The sequence below is a fragment of the Notolepis coatsorum genome, assembly GCF_963971535.1.
Source record: "Notolepis coatsorum genome assembly, chromosome: 4".
Classification (NCBI taxonomy): Eukaryota; Metazoa; Chordata; class Actinopteri; order Aulopiformes; family Paralepididae; genus Notolepis; species Notolepis coatsorum.
Genome location: NC_140168.1, coordinates 62,636,948 through 62,656,938, shown reverse-complemented (window position 1 = coordinate 62,656,938; position 19,991 = coordinate 62,636,948). Strand labels below are relative to the sequence as shown.

The 19,991-nt window shown below is 46.5% G+C and overlaps 1 protein-coding gene across 1 annotated transcript in view; it reads left to right on the top strand.

The window, feature by feature from the left end:
* The window catches only part of LOC311226538 (ubiquitin-conjugating enzyme E2 E2-like), a 112,714-nt gene that overhangs the window by 73,800 nt on the left and 18,923 nt on the right, over positions 1-19,991 (top strand). The window contains exon 4 of the mRNA XM_084311958.1: positions 15,057-15,192. Coding sequence (XP_084168084.1) covers positions 15,057-15,192 — 136 coding nt within the window. The remainder of the gene's footprint in view (positions 1-15,056; positions 15,193-19,991) is intronic.

The following is a 19,991-nucleotide window of genomic DNA, read 5'->3' as shown; positions in this document are numbered from 1 at the left end:
CCTACTGAGCCACTGCCGCCTCCCATGTAAAAATGGTAAATGGCTGCATTTATCCAAATTTTACCCATTTCACTCACACATTCACTCACCGATGGCGGAGGCAACCATGCAAGGTGCCAACCTGCTCAACACGAGCAATTAGGGGGTAAGTGTCTTGCTCAAGGACACTTTGACACGCTGCCCGGGAGGAGCAGGAATCTAACCGGGAACCTCCTGATTGCCAGATGACTGCTCTACCTCCCGAGCCACTGTCTGCCCACCTGTAACCTGTAACCTGCATCTAGTGTGTGAGGTACTCATTGACCCTCAGCAGAAAACAGAGATGTGGGGGGAATGCTCTGCAACATTACTTAACGAAGATGGAAGTAATGCAGAGATCACTAGGTCTGAAAGAGGGACAGAGAGAGAGAGGGGGGGGGGGTTGAGGGACCACAGAAAAAGAGCAGGACCCTGCAAGAGCTTCAGCTTTATTATAGAGTGCTTCTCTCTCTACAGTACACACACACACACACACACACGTTATTATTAATGGGATATAAGTATGAAAATCGTCGCAGTGGGAAATCGCCCGTCCCGTCATTATTAACAGCTCTCGTTTCTCTATGTCATGCGATATTGGTGATATAATTAAGAGAAGAACCGGACCTAAAGATTTTTCCACAGTCTGACCACAAGATGGGAGGGAGAGAGTCTTTTAAAAAAAAATTCTCCTCATTTTAACTACAAGCCTTTATTTGGTGCGCTTCCACATCATTCCCATATCCATAACTATAACCATGAATTCAGTCCGAATCGGACTGAAGAAAGACTTTATTTAGCCATGTCCTGTATGAATGTACTGTACAGGAAATTATCTTGGTGACGATTTTACAGAGTAGATGACGGCACAGACACCACTACTGTTATCGGAACCACCGGTTTCATACCAGGCTAAAACACGGTACGGTAGCCATGGTATCTGTAGCCTATGGGACAATACTAAAAGCCTATATTAAAATGGAAAAGAAGGAGAACCGGTACTCTCAGAAAGCTCTCTCTCTCTCAACAGAAATCAACAGCCTAACAGAAAGCAATTTTCTTGCATTTCTAACACATAGGAGCATGTTAGTCTAGTGGAGAGAACACATGGAGGATCATAGGAGCATGTTAGATCTAGTGGAGAGAACACATGGAGGATCATAGGAGCATGTTAGATCTAGTGGAGAGAACACATGGAGGATCATAGGAGCATGTTAGATCTAGTGGAGAGAACACATGGAGGATCATAGGAGCATGTTAGATCTAGTGGAGATAACACATGGAGGATCATAGGAGCATGTTAGATCTAGTGGAGAGAACACATGGAGGATCATAGGAGCATGTTAGATCTAGTGGAGAGAACACATGGAGGATCATAGGAGCATGTTAGATCTAGTGGAGAGAACACATGGAGGATCATAGGAGCATGTTAGATCTAGTGGAGAGAACACATGATCTCAATCACGTTCATCCAAATTACCCCAAATTGATGGTCTACTCTACACTGTTCCGTTGAAGTAATGGATCAGACTCGGTATCGTTAAAGTCTCAGACTCGGAGGGCGGGTGTCGACGGTGAAAAGAGTATGTGTGAGGGGGAGGGTTAGTGTGATTGATTGATTGATTGAAAAGTTTATTAACAGATTGCAGAATGGGTACAGTACAGTACAGCTCAATACATACAATTGTTAAGGGGATGCAGACCAGAGAAAGACTTTCGTCTTGTTTACATCAGGGTCCCCCATTTTCAATTCATCATAACATATATGACATACATGACATACAGATAGACAGTACTGCTACATCTATACATTTATGACATATCAGATTTGCAAATACAGTACTGTTTGTGATACAAAAGTGTCCAGAAAAGGAGTGTATATACATTTGGCGTAGAAACTGTACATTGGAGGAGGTTGGATGGGTGGGGTGGGGTTGGGTGGGAAGGGTGAGGGCTGTACATTGGAGGTGGGGGGGGGGGGGGGGGGGGTTGGGTAGGGGACACACACACATTTTACACTGTACATTGGAATATTGACAAAGCCTTACTTGGTCATTTACTGTACAACTAGGTTAGGACATTTGTCGGGGCCAGTTTCGAATTGCAGTCTCACGTAGGTGTTTTTTTAGAGTGTTTTTGAAAGTGGGTAGTGATTCACATTCCTTTACAGCTTTAGGTAGGGCGTTCCACATTGATGTGGCATAATTGCGAAACGTGTTTAGTCCCTTGTTTGAGCCGAATCTGGGTTTTACATGATTTGTGGAGCTCCCTCTGGTGTTGTGATCGTGGTATTCACTGACCTTTGGGAAGTATTTTGACATGTACATGGGTACCTTGGTCGCGTAGTGTATCTTGTAGACCAGGCCCATTGCAAGTTGCTGTACTCTGTCGTCTACTCTAAGCCATCCTAGGTTGTCAAAGTGGGCAGGGGTGAGGTGGGTTCTAGGAGTCAGGTCAAGTAGTAGTCTAGTCTGACTAGCTTGTTTTGAGATGTTTGTGGATGTTTGTGTCTATATGAGAGTATGTGTGAGGGTTAGGGTTAGTGTCTATATGAGAGTATGTGTGAGGGTTAGGGTTAGTGTCTGAATGAGAGTATGTGTGAGGGGGAGGGTTAGGGTTAGGGTTAGTGTCTGAATGAGAGTATGTGTGAGGGGGAGGCAGGGCATCGTGCTGAAGCAGAGCTCTCGGCGAGTGAATCTTTCATTGGTAAATTAATAGCTTTAGAAAAATAGAGAAGAAATTCTGAATTGATTGATTCGAAACTGAACTGAACTGCTATCCCGGGAGCACGGCCGTGTTCCAAGCAGGCTCGGAAGATGAAACAGAACGGAGAGGAGAGGGGGGGGGGGGGCATGGAAAGTAAACACATCCAGATGCTGAGTGTGCCTACAGGGTGTCTGTGGGAACCGAGTGAGGAGGGGGGGGAGGGGAGAGAAAAACCACTATTTAGCCAACCGTAAGAGGCCTGGAGGCCCTGTTTGAAACGTGTACCCCGCAAAAACCGCCTCCGTTCCCATAGACTGTATCTGACCGATAAACATAGATTCTCCGGTTTCCAACGCTGAGTCATGTCGCTCTCTCTCCCTCTCTCTCTCTCTGTGCGCTATTTTTACCAAGCTGAACACATCACCTCTGGCGGGGGTGGGTGGGTGGGGGGGTACTGTGCTCGCTAAGCCTCCACGCTCTCACCATAATTCTTTCTCATGTCCAAACACAGACAGACGTGGAATAGATCTACTGTGGCCATAGCGCTTTACAACACGGGCTACCGTTTCACATCGGCGATTCAACCCCTATTTATTCACCTCACACACATGCTCTCTCTCTCTCTCTTCCTTTTGTTCTTTTTTCCCCTTTCCTTCTCTCTGTCCTCTCTTCATAAGTGATGAAAGTAAACGTAATACGAGAAAACGACAGGGGCATCTGGCCTTATTCCATTGGAAAATGGAATTGGATTAGTGCCTAGGTTTGTGTGCGTGTATGTATTTGTGTGTGTCTACACGTGCACTACATGCGCTAGCAGAAGGAAAGGTAACAATGGAACTGGAAGGTGACCAGCTGCCCGACAGCAAAGCGCTTGCAGCTGTGTGTGTGTGTGTGTGTGTGTGTGTGTGTGTGTGTGTGTGTATACAGTATGTGTGTGTGTGTGTACTGTAGTGTTTCCTCTGTATTCATCCAACAGCACTGAGCCACCTCAGCAAGAAAACGAGCACCACTGCAAGAGAACAAAGAGAAACAACGTATCCTAATGCCAGCCGTAGAACTAAACCCCCCCCCCCCTGTGCTAAAATATAGTCATAGCATTTTTATAGTCGACTCATCGACGAGTCCGTTTCACTGACAAATCTCTATTTCCTGTGTTACGACACAGCTTTGTTGAACACTCGATTCTCACTGATCAATGAACGCATTCCGCAGCCCGTTGTTTCTGAGTAATGGCCACTGTGTGAACAACAACCGGATCCGCCGGCAAACATCACTGCGGCTGCGGCACCGGTTGCAGTTCTGCCGGACTCGGAACATTTGTAATGAGGATAATTTTAAATCAATATTTCATGTCAAATTATGTCTTTTGTAGGTAGGTAGTCGTGTATATATTATGTATATGTGGGGTTGTTAAAAAGAAACCTCTTCAGGGTGGACCGTTATTTATGGTTTGTGTTCACTTGTGTGTGTGTGTATGTGATCGCTTGTTTGTGTGCATGTGTGTGTGTGTGTGCATGTGCACTTGCCTTACTACTATACTTTTGAGGACCGGACAGATTTTTTTTTTGGGGGTTGGGGGGCATTTAGTCTGGTCCTCAGTTTTGAAGGGGTCTATTTCAGTTTAGGGTTTCAAAGTTAGGGTTAGGGGCAATGGAATTAACGTAGTTAATGGATAGTCCTCACACCGGATTCTGTCCGTGTGTGTGTGTGTGTGTGTGTGTGTGTGTGTGTGTGTGTGTGTGTGTGTGTGTGTGTGTGTGTGTGTGTGTGTGTGTGTGTGTGTGTGTGTCTGATCCATAGGCAATCTGAGGGTTTAGGTGTAGGATTAGAGTGAGTATAGGGATGAATGTAGCCAATAGATCTCACAAGTAACCTACATGGTAGTTATACAAGTGTATGGGTCTCTCTCTCTCTGTGTATGTGTGTGTGTGTGCCTGTCTGTCCGTGCGAGTTTCATGCTTACATGCACATTTGAGGCAGATCAGTAATCCGGCTAACAGGGATAATTCAGATAGGAATGTTCACGCTTCCAGATGCAATCTTTTCTTTATTTAATTATATGTCACCTATAGTCTGCTAATCAATACGGATTTAAGAAACAAGAGTATAGATAGCGTGGCTGATTTGACGGATGATAATTACAGACAAGAAGACACCCCCCCCCCCCCCCCTCTCTCTCTCTCTCTCTCTCTCTCTCTCTCTCTCTCTCTCTCTCTCTCTCTCTCTCTCTCTCTCTCTCCCACTGCTGAATATAAGGAATTGAGTTACATGATTTAGAATGTAATTTCCTCCTTGTGTGAATTAGATTGCATTCTTTAAGTTTCCTTTTATTGAGTTATTGCAGTGCTGGGTGAGGTAGTTAAAAAACTGTGTTTGGTTCATCTTTGTGCTTTAGTACTATGAGTATGTCTACTTTCTTAAAGATGTTTTACATATATTACTCCATGCCTTGCAACTACCGTTACGTTCATACAACTGGCAGTCCGCTAGGTGAGACGAGTTACTTAACAAGGCATTGGCCACACCTGGCGTGTCTCATAACAGACGAGGTGTCCCAGGGCTGCTCTATTGGCTTGGGATTACTTTAAGTTTTTGGTTTTGTTTCAGTTTGTGGTGAATCTGGTCATGTGGTTTGAGTTCTGTTATTGTATTAAATAAAGAACCAGTGTGATCATTTAGAGCCTTTTTTGCTTCTGTCGATTCCCGTCACATTGGTGGCCCATACAGTTTTTTTTTAGTATTTCTGTTATCTTGGCTTGTGCGCCAGGCTGGAGTCTGGTTGACTGGAGGGAGGATTGGGATCCTGGCTGGAGTCTGGTTGACTGGAGGGAGGATTGGGATCCTGGCTAGGGGGAGGAAAGCGGGACAGGCAGCAGCGATCACAGAGGAAGGCATCATGCCTCTGCGCTCCAGCAGCTAGTGGTGCTGGGGTTCCAGCCAACTCCAAGACGGCAGACCCCAGCCTCGGTGGCCCAGCAGCCACAGTGACAGCCTCCCGAGTCGGCTCTGGTGTCCTACCCAATGCCGGCTCCACAGCGGCAGTTCCCAGCTCTGGCAAGGCCCCAGCAGTCATCTTCAGCACAGCCTGCTCGGAGGCCTTGCCCGGTGCCAACCCCACAATGGTGGATTCTGGCTCCAGCTCTGCATCCCAGTCCCAGCAGCCCACAGGGTTGATGCTCCAGCCCCTGCGGCCTGCAATTCCAGCCCCTGTAACCTGCCTCTCAGCCCCAGGAGGGTGAGACTCCAGCTCCTACGAAGAGGTCGCTGGCCCAGCCTCTGCAGCCAAGCCTCAGTCCGGTCCCTGGCTCTCACGGCAGCCTGCAGCCCAGCCCCAGTCCCGTTTCTGGCCTTTGTTCTTTGCATCCCTGCTAGGGGTGTAACGATGCGACCTCACAACGATTAAATTCGATTACGATTCTTCAAGCAACAATTCAATGCATCATGAAATCTCTTCATTTGGCCACGATTCGATTCGATTGAATACATTTTCTATCAGTGAATTCCCCCAAAAAAATTTAATACACAAATGTGGCTGGGGGAACTGAGGCCTAAAAGAAAAAAATTGTTTGGTTCCGGACCGGTTGCCGACCGACCCTGCCGATTTAGGTGCGACCCAATTTTTTTATTTTTTTTTAGAAATTCCCTATCCAGTCGCCGTGGAGAAAAAAATGTAATAAAAATTCCCTACCTACCCATGGCCTTAACTGACAACCAACAGGAACCAAACAATATTTTTTTTATGCCTGATTCACTCAGCATGAATGGACTATAGGTCAATAAAAACAATACACACAAAAAAACAAATACAATTTTTTTAATTTAGATTGTAATCTATTCTAACATTTTCAAATAGATGCAGTTGAATCGTCACATTAGAATCGATGCATTTCGATGCATCATTACACCCCTAATCCCTGCCCTTGCCCCCTCTGTTCCTACAGGGCCCTGTTTGGGTCCCTGCTGTAGCCCAGAAGTCCCTGCTCCCAAGGGATGAGGAAGTGGGGGAGGGAGGAGGTTAGAGTAGGCTTCAGCCAAGGGTAGGAGAGAGAGGCGATGGGGGTATGTGAAAGAGCCAATAGAGAGTCACTTGGTGAGACAAGTGGCTCCCAATGGTAAGTGAGTTAACGAGGCATATGTATATGTATATATTATATATATATTGTGTTCACTTGACAAAATCAAACATTCGATTGCCATTTGTGTGAAAGAAGGGGTTAATGCACACAGCATCGACACAGGTCGAGGTCCAGTAGCGTGGTTCGGTACATGGAGGCGGGTTCTCAGACAGTCCAGGGACAGATGTGGCGGAGGGTAGTCAGACAGGCAGGGGGTCATACATGGAGTGGGTTCTCAGACAGGCAAGGGTAGTAGTACACAGCAGGTTCCTCCTTCCATAATTTTATACTTTATCTATTTTTTATCTAGCACACTCTCAGGAGCAAAACAGAAAAAAAGCATTTCATATAAAAGACAATTTTTGTATGACAACTAATAAAGAAACTTGAACTTGAACTAACAGATCATACACAGCAGGGTCCTCCTTCTATAACAGATCATACACAGCAGGGTCCTCCTTCCATAACAGATCATATGTTATCTTATGTGTTAGTTCAAGTTCAAGTTCAAGTTCTTTAATAGTTGTCATACAGAAGTACAGAATACTTTCATACAAAATGCTTCTTACTGTTACGCTCCAGAGACTGTGCTAGACAAGATAGTATCAAATAACATAATAACATAATATAGCATGAATTTAGAAGAAGAAAATGAGGTCACAGTGTTCGGTATAGACATATGTACAATGTTCTGAGTTACCATATAATATACAATACACAATACTATGCAGTGTACTAATGTACAGTACTATCTAGTGCAAAGCAGAAATGGGATGAGGTACAATTTTAGGTACAATTTACAGTAAGGTGTACGAGTTGTAGTGCAATCCTTCATCCATAAATATAAAGTGTGGGGAGTGGGTGCTACAGTGTGTTTGTTTAAAGTGGGTGTGTGCTATAAAGTGTGTGGAGTGGGTGCTACAGTGTGTTTGTTTAAAGTGAGTGTGTGCGTGTGGATGTGTGTGCTATGTGCGTTTGGTGGTTGTTGTTGTGTAGTGTTCATTCATTGTTCGTTTAGCAGCCTGATGGCCTGGGGATAGAAGCTACTTCTGAGTCTTACTGTGCTCGCCTTGAGACTCCGGTACCGCTTGCCTGACCGCAGCAGTTCAAAGAGGCAGTTGTTCGGGTGACTGGAGTCTTTAATGATTCTCTTAGCCTTGCCCTTGCAACGCTTGTAGTAAATGTTCTGGAGGGTGGGGAGCCCCCCTCCAATTGTGCGTTCGGCTGAACGTGTCACTCTTTGTAGTCTGGTTCTCTCTACTCACGTATGGATGGATTTGCCAATCAAGGTTCAACCAATCAGTGTGGTAACTAGGGGTGGGACAATACATCGATCCAGATCGATATATCGATCTATTATCAATAATCAAATAGGATCGATGCAACGTAAAAAGATCGATTCATATTGCGATACTCTTATTTTGAAAATCCGGCGACGTCATCGCCCCACGCCCAGTGTTGTGAAACTCCGTTTAACATCAACAGCACACAGCAGTAGCGTCTAGAGCGTCACTAGAGCAAGACTAGTGTGCCTATTCTGTGACCCAAAACATGTCCCTGCTGTTTTATTCTGCAACGGGTCCAATGCATCTAACGTTAGGTTATGACTATAACCAAGTTCTGTTAGTTAGGGGCGATGCTTGGCTTCGCCTTCTGCACTATCTCGCGTACGTGCACGCGTACTGAATAAACCACAAATGTACCTCTAATACCAGTATTAGTCTGACCACACCCCTCATCAGCTTACCTTCATAAGCAGGTGTGTGGTCACCTGCTCTCCTCCTTCCCAAGCTTTCACCACAAGGTGAGGTCAAGGGCTGCAGCGGCCGTCCGAAGCCAAGCATCGCCCCTAACTAACAGAACTTGGTTATAGTCATAACCTAACGTTCTGTATCGTTAGTGGCTTAGCTTGGCTTCGCCTTCTGCACAAGGGAGGCCAAGCGGAGCCACTTGGCTGACAAATACACCCCGCTGACAGCCCCCCAAAACCATCAGAACAGGGAGGGCCGAGCCCCCCCGACCCCCCCTAATGGAGGGTAGCCCCCCTATTAGGGACGTCACGGGAGGGCGACGGACCCGACCGTGCGAAGAGGCACTCAAGCAACTCAACGCACAGGGTGAGCAGACCGTGGCTTGACCCACGACTACACACACGCACAACCCGCATGCCACCCGGGAACGAACGGAGGAACAACCTCGTTACTGCCCCCAAAATCACGGGGTCAAGGGCAAACCCAACCCCGTGGCAAGGCCGTAGCAGCGGAGCACGAAGGAAGACCCAGACCCACCAAAAGGACTGGACTCCCTGGAATGGGGGCCCGGAGAAGTCCATGATGCCAGCATCAAGACCCCACCAGGTGGGCACGTAGTGCCCCGCCCCCCACATCGCCAGCGTATTCGGACAAAGGCCCCTCAGTTACTGCACCTGGTATTCCCAGGCGGAACCAACCAGGCCAGTAAGCCGAGCGGGCCCCGTCCCCCCAATAGTACACCGCCTGGCACACTGACCCTGCAGAATAGGCAGTCAGCATGGCCGTAAGCACACAAAAAAGGTTAACCAACGGAAGCAGGCAGCGCACCGGGGAAAAACCAGGCAACAGGCTGTTAACCCTAGCCTGGAGACTGCGGACGAGACAGGCGCCAGAGGGGACAGCTGAACACAGCCGCCCCGGCGGAAGGAGCGTAAGCTGGCGGTGTTGCATGACCAAGCCTCCATTTAACAACCCCCACCCAGAGGGGTCGAGGCAGAGAAGGCTGACACGATTGGCAGACGTCATGAACGTGCAGGGGCACCCTCAACCGGTGAACCCGGGAGTTGACACTGCTCCAACACACCAGGGAACCAACCACCTCGGTGTTACCCAATGCGGTGGTTGTTCCTATAACCCCTCAAGAAAAAACTCCAAAACACACCTGCGGGTATACACCGGCTATACCGCAGTACAAGTGTTTCAGTTTCCAAAAAGGGTTAACCCAGGCCTACGGGTCGCAAACATCACTTCGGACCGGGCCTGGCGGTACGGGAAGCACAGGGTCACCAGAGGAGGTCAAAAAACCACCCCCACAGGCCCCTCTTCGCCATGCGTGAGAGAGGAGCGAAAAACAATGGAGAACCAGCCCCTAAGCACACCGTACCTGGTATTCCCCGGCGGTCTCCCAACCAAGTACTAACCAGGACCAACCTGTGTAGCGGCCGAGATCCGACGAGATCGAGCGCGTACAGAATGGCATGGCTGTAAGCCATGACGACAGTGCTGAGTAAAAAACATACCCAACCAGGGTCTCCATAGCGCTTAACCCTGTGACACCCAGACCGACCTGGCATTTTTCCCCCTGAAAAAAGCCCAAGTCCCTCAGGGTACCAGAACAGCAGATCTGCATCCCCGGCGGACAACGGGTTCAACTGATCTGGACCAGCGTGACCAGAACCAGTCCCGTGCCCTAACCACGCCGACATGCCCCAGGAAAAGGGCAGATATGCGTGTTGATCTTAACATGAAAAGAAGGCGCCACCCAGACGTCGGGACGAACCGCGCCTGGTGGCCCACCCCAAGGGCGTGAGACCCCACTACATATGTTCAGATCCATCCCGTCATCATCCCCCAGACATGAACGAGGATCCGTCGACAACCCACCCAGGTCATGGGATGTGGTCGCCGGAAGAGGAAAAACCCCCATCTCAGTTGCTTTATAAAAACGCTGTTTCAACCACAAGCAACTAAGGCGTGCCAGTCAATCGCCTGTTTACAGCGAGCTAGCACTATACGTGCGTCGGGACACACCCCCATCAATGAACAGGCTATTTAGACCTGCCATTGAATCCCCAAGGCGCCCAGGGGAACGACAAGAGGGGTGTGACACTCCCTAACTCCAACACTTCTGGAATAGAAAGAAGGAAGCATCAACAGTATGTATCCCAGTCTACACAGCCGGGGTAAAAAAATTTCACATTTTTACATCCCACCACCCTCCCACAGGAAAGAGACGGGGATCCCCAGAGAGACTTCCCACGCGAGCTGTACAGATTGAAAAGAATATATTGCACCTTGAGCCATGTAAAAAACTGGTTTTAGGGCCTCCGGGGAAGAGGCACCGAACCCATACACACTCAATAAACGAATTGAATCGAATATACATACAATAGAAAAGGACCCTTCTAGAGGGTCCACTCACTTTGACAATCTGAGGAGGAAGGCTCTGTACTCTGATGGAGGCTTCCTCACATGGATCACATGGAAGAAGGAGTCCGAACTCACAGAAGGAGGAGGAGCCCTGACCACCCCCCCTGAAAACAGATCCATCACATGGACCTGAACAGCACACGGAAGTCCTACCAACAGAGACGCGCACGGTGACGTACTCTATGGCGGGGGAATTCCTGCGGTGCACACGCCCAATATACCAGGCCGTGGGACCAGGAACTCCCTCCCCCCCCCCCCCCCCCCCCCCCCCCGTAACGTGCCGAACCGCCACGTGACGGGAACCTTGAAGGACAGGGGGTGTACCCCTGACCGACAGAACAATGGGGAGAGGAAAGGTTACCAGTTCACCCCTTTACGACCCCACACCCATGATACGACGTAACGACAAAAAGAGAATATGACACAGTCATAGTCAGCTCTATGAAGCGTTTCACAGCTCCACACAGCGCACGAGCTAACCTGCTATCTGATTTTTACTAAGGAAAAACACAGAATAGAGAGGGCTCTAAGAACCCCGGTCCAACATACACATGTGCTTCTGTGGCCAGTACAACCCAGTTGTAGGTCACATGACACACACAACCCATCATCATCACAATGAGAGAATACATCATTCTTGATTAGTATCGACCACAGGCCTTGCTAAGCACACGACAGCAACCAAACCAATTTCCCTTTAGGAAATAAGTTTCTCCAGCAGATTTAGCACAACCTCAGCAATCAAGCTGAGAGTTACATCGTATCCCTACCACACAAAAGACACAATTAATGCACAACATGTCTGATAGGAGGTGATAAAGTCCCCAGGGAACCGGGGGGGGAAAAACACAATCCTCCTATTTTACCCTCAACACGGCCAGTTAAAACAGGAAAACCTGTTAATGCGTGAACTCACTGTCCATTGTCATTACAGTCTGAGAAAGAACATTCTTTTACTCACTCGTCACCAAGCATAGCTTCATAGGTTAGTTGCCTTAGTAGTGAGTACACGGTACACATAAACACCATGATGTTTCTCACACAACAACCAGATCAATACATCACGACCTGCACGGAGAAGCTACTGCCAGTGACAAAAACAGCTCACACACAACCCGCAACGTATCTCAAATGCATTGCAACAACACACGTTTTGGGAAAAAACACCGTCATTCACAATACATTTAGCAAGGTAAAACCAGAAGACGTGTTATGAGGGTCTGGCCAACCCCGTACCTGCCCGGAACGCAGATCAGCGAAGTGCAGTCATAAGCCACCGTAGAACACAGCCCTCTTTGTTGACGCAATCCCCGTCTAGGCTCAGGCAGGGTTGACGAACATCCCCTGTCAAAGATGACGTCGTGGTCAAGAGTGTAAAACATGTTAAAAATCAAAGCACGTTCAACAGAATAGCATCAAGCTAACGGCTGCTCCAACCGTTCTGGTGCTATCGCTTCCGCTCGCGAGACGCCGATCTACGACGCACGCGATCAGGAGCGAGCTCCCGGCGGCGCGCGAGAAGCCTAAGCTACCCCGCGCCAGGCCACCGACCGGCTAACCGTAAGCTATGAACATGTAAACAATGACATAACACTCACCCAGACAGGCCGCCGTTCTGAACCCTCCTCACTTTTTAAGAGAAAAGAGAAAACAAGACGTCAACACCGCTTCACAACGGTGACATTAACACGTCCGGCGGAATCAGCACAGTACCAACTGGCCTGTATAGCTGACTTTGAACATGAATCTGCCGCTATCGCACATTACATGCACATATCCCCTCGTGAAGGAATACTCTCATTTGGATATGAAAGATGGGGTCTTAACACGGTGACAGAGAGAATCCACTCGTCCAGAACACACAGGGATCACCAGTGTCAATGGTCGCGGCCCACTAGTTAAAACTATAATGGTCGCCAGACCAAGGCCTTCTGTCGCCTAGACGGCTAAACAAAGGACCCTAGCCTGGGGCCGGTTTCCATAAACTTTGTCTAGTAGCCCCCATAGCACTAACAGACAAGTGGAGCCCGCCAGCAAACACTACTCACCCAACCTGGAACGCACCGCTCCTCACAACAGCGGCATGTCCGACAGTTCAGCTGTGGCCTGACAGGTTTCACCCCAACAAACACAGCAAGGAACTGCAGTTGAGAAGCATGCAGCGGCGTGCTCCCAATACGAAAACCGGTGGAGGGTTTGTAGAATGATCATCATCTTCTAGACACTCCAGTACGAAGACAATATCGCCGTATTTTCTCGAAAATAGTGAGAGAGAAAATAAAGATATGATGTCAACGTATCCTTGTTTCCCAAGCTGTTCCTAATCCAATTTCTTCCATCATGGTGTCAAGTGTGGGGATCTACCGAGGCACCTCTTCCTTGTGGTGAAAGCGAGAAGGAGGAGAGCAGGTGACCACACACCTGCTTATGAAGGTAAGCTGATGAGGGGTGTGGTCAGACTAATACTGGTATTAGAGGTACATTTGTGGTTTATTCAGTACGCGTGCACGTACGCGAGATAGTGCAGAAGGCGAAGCCAAGCTAAGCCACTAACGATACAGAACCTGCTTTGCAATCCTCGCCACTCCATTATGCCCACGTTGCGTTAAAGATCGAAGATAACGTTACGTTAGTGTAAGCTAACAAGCTAACCCAGAGCCATAGGCAGAGAGAAGTGGGGATTGGGAAGGAGGGTGCATTCTCGGGATAGCCCCACTAACAGGATCTGGCCGGTACTGCACCTTAATACAATGAATAGGATATTAATATTGAAAAAAAAAGAAAAACGAACCAAAAACAGTGAACAGGAGGTCTATTTGTATTAAAAACAATATTGTTTTTCATTTAAATGTCTGGAAGAGCTCAAAAATAAAAATGTCAAATGATATTTCCATTGCCTTTTTTTTTGTTGATTTAAATGTTACTGATTGTGTTAAATGGGCATATAATATCGTCTCATATCGATCGCAGGCACCTGAATCGAATCGTATCGTGGCAGACTGTTTGATTCCCACCCCTAGTGGTAACAAGCTGCAGCTTCGCTCCATGAATTAGGCACAGGTGTCGCTACTCTGGCCGATAGTGGCAGAGCTCCATATATGGGCATCAGCCTGATTGCTGTATAAGCCGGTTTTGTCACCGGAACTCCTAATATGGGCATAGACACACAGTGGGAAACGTGTTTAATGAAAGCTTTCTGCTTAGGATTGACCTTCTGTACTCTTCAAGAATGTGAGCTAGGCTGTAATGAAGTTGCAATGTATAGGGTGATAACATAGGGTGATACAGTATTGATTGATTGATTGATTGATTGATTGATTGATTGAAAACGTTATTAACAGATTGCAGAATGGGTATACAGTACAGCTCAATACAAAACAACACAAGAGGATGAAGACCAGAAAAATACTTTTGTCTTGTTTACATAAGGGTCCTCCATTTTGTGTGTGTGTGTGTGTGTGTGTGTGTGTGTGTGTGTGTGTGTGTGTGTGTGTGTGTGTGTGTGTGTGTGTGTGTGTGTGTGTGTGTGTGTGTGTGTGTGTGTGTGTGTGTGTGTGTGTGTGTGTGTGTGTGTGTGTGTGTGTGTGTGTGTGTGTGTGTGTGTGTGTGTGTGTGTGTGTGTCCATGCAGTGTGGGTCCAAAAGGACAGTGGACCCCCAGGAGTCCTTGAGGTTACAAGGGGTCCCCAGTAAGATGGGGAATTGTTTAATTTCACTATTTTATTCGCACAATGAGAATGAGATACACATGAGAATGTATAACAATGACTATTCCGATCATAGGGTTCGCTCTCTCTACTGTTAATTACACACCTGAAATACAGACAGTTTTTGGACTGGAGTTAAATGACAGAAGTCTTCTCAGACGGAGATCCCATGAGACAAAACCATATCAAATGGGGGTCCGGGGGTCTAATGTGTGTGAATGTGGGGGTCCAAGGCACGAAAAACCTTGAGAACCCCTGCAAAAGGAGACAACGTCTATGTATAGGGTTATGACATCGGGTTAATGTTTGCTCTCTGTGTGTGTGTCCATGCAGTGCGGGTCCCAAAGGAGACAACATCTATGAGTGGAGGTCCACCATCCTGGGCCCACCAGGCTCTGTGTACGAGGGAGGAGTCTTCTTCCTGGACATCGCCTTCACACCAGACTACCCCTTCAAGCCGCCCAAGGTGAGATACAGCTTGTTTACTATGAGCCCTGAAATTTCAAACTCAACCCCCGACTTGAACCTGAAGTCTGCACTGCACCAAACCTGACTAAAGATTGATCTGGAATTAATAATAGTTGTAATAGTGGTAGTAATAGTATCTTTCAACAGTAGTTTTTGAGGCCCACGTGAGACTTGTCTTCAACCTCCCCAAGTCCCAAGCGTTTTCCCACTTCGCACCTTGGGCATGGAATGGGCTACAAGACCATAATATCCACTTAGATACCCTGGTCCCTCCTGGCGAATTTAAATCTCTGTTACATAACTTCTTACAAGAAGAATGTTGCTGCTTTCTGTAGTCGGGTCCCCACTGCAAAATTACTGTATTACCCTCAGTCATACACTTTTACTATCATGTAGGTGTGTTTTTATGTGATGTATTGTATAGTGTATACATGCACTTTTATTGTGTTCTTGTGTGATGTATCGCACATTTTATTGCTGTGTGATCATGTATTGCACATTTTATTGCTGTTATCTTGGCCAGGTCTCCCTTGCAAAAGAGATCTCGTATCTCAATGGGACTTCCTGGTTCAATAAAGGTTAAACAATCTTTTCTTTTTTTTAAGTCTTTCTTCACTCCTCCTTCAACTGGCTCCCTGTGAGTTGTTGTTGTTGTTCCGTGTTGCTGATCGCAGCAGAAAATAGTGCACTGGAGGCGTGTAAACATGGCCTCGTGCTTCAAATAGATTAGTCTATACTATCGTCCTCGAACTTCAACAAGCCAACTGCCTGTCAAAGGCGGTCGGACTAATTACAACTTCGCCTGAAAACTGAAAGTGACACTTGACACGGACGGGATAATATGAACATGGCATGAGCAAAGTGAACGGCGAAAATGTCGCAACTTGTAGACTATAGACAATGTTGTCTATTTCGGTGGGAATGTGAATATAAACAAAGACGATCTGACAAGAAAATTCTGTTGGATACCTTTTAAAGTGAGAGATTCAGCCCAAGACCCACCACTCGCCACAAAACCCAGGCAACATCAGGTCCATTCAGGTCCAGCCATAAATGTCTCGCTCCAAGGTGAGACCTGGCAACGTGCTGGCGTCTGTCTGTCTGACGGTCCGTCCGTCTCTGGGGAGCGAGGACTTGCTCCACAATGGCTTCTCTGTTCCAGCCCAGTTGAGGTCCCCACTCACTGGAAGTCTTTTTGTTATCCAGTTGTTCTTTCAACAATGGCTTTTGTTCGTGGCACGCTCACCTGTACACACCGACAGCGGCCTGCATTCTTTTGGCACACCCCCAATCAGGAGGCGTCATGCAAGGCGAAATTCTGGAGGGGCACAATTAGAGGGGGGCGATATTAAATGCACGCTCGGAAAATGTTTTTGGGTGTTTTCCTGTTCTGTCTGGCACTTTACCTCTTAATCAGCCTCTCTCTCTCTCCCTTGCAACATTGCATACATTCACATAAAAATACTAAATACAAATGCTAATTAATTTAGAGAACATAGATACTATAGGGCGGCATGGTGGCACAGTGGTTAGAATAGAATAGAATAGAATAGAATAGAATATATCTTTATTTGTCATTGTTGGTACTCACAGCACGAAGGTCCTGGGTTCGAACCCCAGCAGGGGGCCTTTCTGTGTGGAGTTTGCATGTTCTCCCTGTGTTCGTGTGGGTTTCCTCCCACACCATGAAGACATGCAGGCAGGGACTACAGATAAAAACTAGCTAATTCTGGCACATTTACATTGATGTGGAAACTGAAGATGTTCCATAATGCACTGTCCCTGGGTAAAAAATAATAATAATAAGTAATAAAGCCACAGATGAAAGGAACTTGCCAACATGGTAATGTATTTTCAAACACAATGCATAGGAAGCAGCATGAGTACAGAGGAGACTGTGCTGACGTCACATAGCAGCAGTGTCTGCTCCGTTGCCAATAAAAGATCAGACTCGGCAGTAGTAACCTGTTTTCCAAACTGCTCAGCCTCCTTGAAAGATCATCACTATTAGTCTAAGTACATAAACATACAGTGTTTATATGAAGGGACCCATACTAACCACTTAAGCAACACTGTGCTGTAACCATCGCCTCCTCCGATGCGTTGCACAACAGTGTTTTTTACCTGCTGGTGAACCTTTGGAGGAAAACAATACCAGGGGGAAAGGGGGGTGGGACTATTTGAGGTATGATCTATGACATAATTAGGATATGTTTGACTCATAATATAAAATGATCATGACTACATATTGTTAAAAAAAAATTATAATTGCAATAAAATTAAATTAAATAAATCGGATGAAAAAAATCAGATATCAAAAATCAGGTGGGGCACGTGTGTCAGTGTGTGTGGAGGGGGTGGGGGTTGCTGTTGGGGTGGTGTGTGCTAGTATACATGAGTGAATGCATGCACATAGGTGTGTGTGTGTGTGTGTGTGTGTGTGTGTGTGTGTGTGTGTGTGTGTGTGTGTGTGTGTGTGTGCGTGCGTGCATGCGTGCGTGCGTGCATGCGTGTGTGTGTGAAGGTTGACCTCTCTCGGTCATTTGTTTTGATTGTTCAGTCATCACGCTGTCAATCGACCTGAGCTGTTTTGTTTACACCCACAAGGACTAGAATGGGCCCCGTGAGACTTCACTCCCTCATTAACCCTTTCACTACCACACTACAGAAGGTTAACCTTTCACTACCACACTACAGAAGGTTAACTTTTCACTACCACACTACAGAAGGTTAGCCTTTCACTACCACACTACAGAAGGTTAACCTTTCACTGCCACACTACAGAAGGTTAGCCTTTCACTACCACACTACAGAAGGTTAACCTTTCACTACCACACTACAGAAGGTTAGCCTTTCACTACCACACTACAGAAGGTTAACCTTTCACTACCACACTACAGAAGGTTAACCTTTCACTACCACACTACAGAAGGTTAACTTTTCACTACCACACTACAGAAGGTTAACCTTTCACTGCCACACTACAGAAGGTTAGCCTTTCACTACCACACTACAGAAGGTTAACCTTTCACTACCACACTACAGAAGGTTAGCCTTTCACTACCACACTACAGAAGGTTAGCCTTTCACTACCACACTACAGAAGGTTAACCTTTCACTACCACACTACAGAAGGTTAACCTTTCACTACCACACTACAAAAGGTTAACCTTTCACTACCACACTACAGAAGGTTAGCCTTTCACTACCACACTACAGAAGGTTAACCTTTCACTACCACACTACAGAAGGTTAACTTTTCACTACCACACTACAGACAGTTAACCGTAGTGGCAGTGTGGCAGTGAAAGGGTTAACCTTCTGTATTGTCGCAGTGAAAGGGTTAAGTGTTAGAAATGTTTGCTCAGTTAACTTTGCTGCACGTAGATCAATGTCATATTATTAAAACGACCCCCTTTCAACTTTTTTACAAAACATGACGTCTGTGTACAGTGTGCACGCGTTTCAGAATATTTACAGATATTTCTTTGCACCGAGAGAGCCTCGTCATTCAAACAGAATCTATTGCGTGGAGTATTTATTATGTATGAATTATTCTCACATCTGGTGTTGCTCATTGCCTTGTAATGTACACAACGATCCCTATAACTAATCATTTGATGTGTCAGCCGAAGGTAAACTGTGTTTTGTTACCTCGCTCGGTCGCAGTGGTTGAACTCGGAGGTTTGAGTTCCTCTCAGCTGGTAATTCTGTGAGCGTCTGTCTGGGGTCTGCATCACTGAGGATATGTACTGCGTAGAGAGAATAGGATCTATAGCCACCCCAACATGAAACACAACTCTACAGATTAGCCTACCCATAGTCATATTTCACTCATATGATTTTTTATCTTTATGGATAATAGAAATGTTTAATGGAAGAATCTGGGCCATAAGAAGTATAATGGGTGAAATAATGTATATATATATATATATATATTGTGACGAGCCTGGTGGGGTTCTAGTTTAGTTTCTTGTTTCTAGTTTCTTTAATAGTTGTCATACAGAAGTACAGAATACTTTTGTACAAAATGCTTCTTACTGTTCAGACTCACCACGGTTCCAAAACAAACAAATTCAAATGTCCACACAAGTGCAATATCAATCAATAAGAATATTTATTGAATAAGGGTGGAATTCAGTTCGATAGGCAAAGAGAATGGTCATAATACAGTCCGATGGTCAAAAACACAAAACAGGCTCTCATACACAAAAAGGGATTGTTCAATACTCAGGGTAGTCGTCCGGTCCAGGGTCAGTACTCACCTTACACAACTCCGAATATCTCAATATCTCTCTCTATGTCACAACTCCAACCTCACCTCCACTCAACTTACCTCTGACTAACCTAGTGTATTTGTAGTGTGTGTGTGTCTGGGGCGTGTGCACGTGAGATGTGGGTGAACTAATGATGCACAGGTGTGTTCTATCAGTACTAATCAGCTACCTAATTGTTCCTACTCCTTCCGTGGCAATAATATCTCCCGTCCTTCACATATCCATGAGAGGGGGGGTGATATCTGCCACAATATATACTTTTATTTTAATTATTTTAGTAACTACAGTAAATGCTTGAATACCTTCTGGTTAGCTAGTCTAGGTCAGGAGTAATTTTCCAGCTACTTCAGCTTGAATCACAGGGGCTACCATCCTTTATCCTCGTTAGAATGAGTGACGCCTGTTCCCTTCAGCCAAGACTCAAATTGGCAGATGTTTTGCCGATCAAAACACGAATGCACAAAGGTCTTTCACTCCCCCCCCCCACCTCCCCATCCATCCCTTCCTCTTCTGCTTTCAC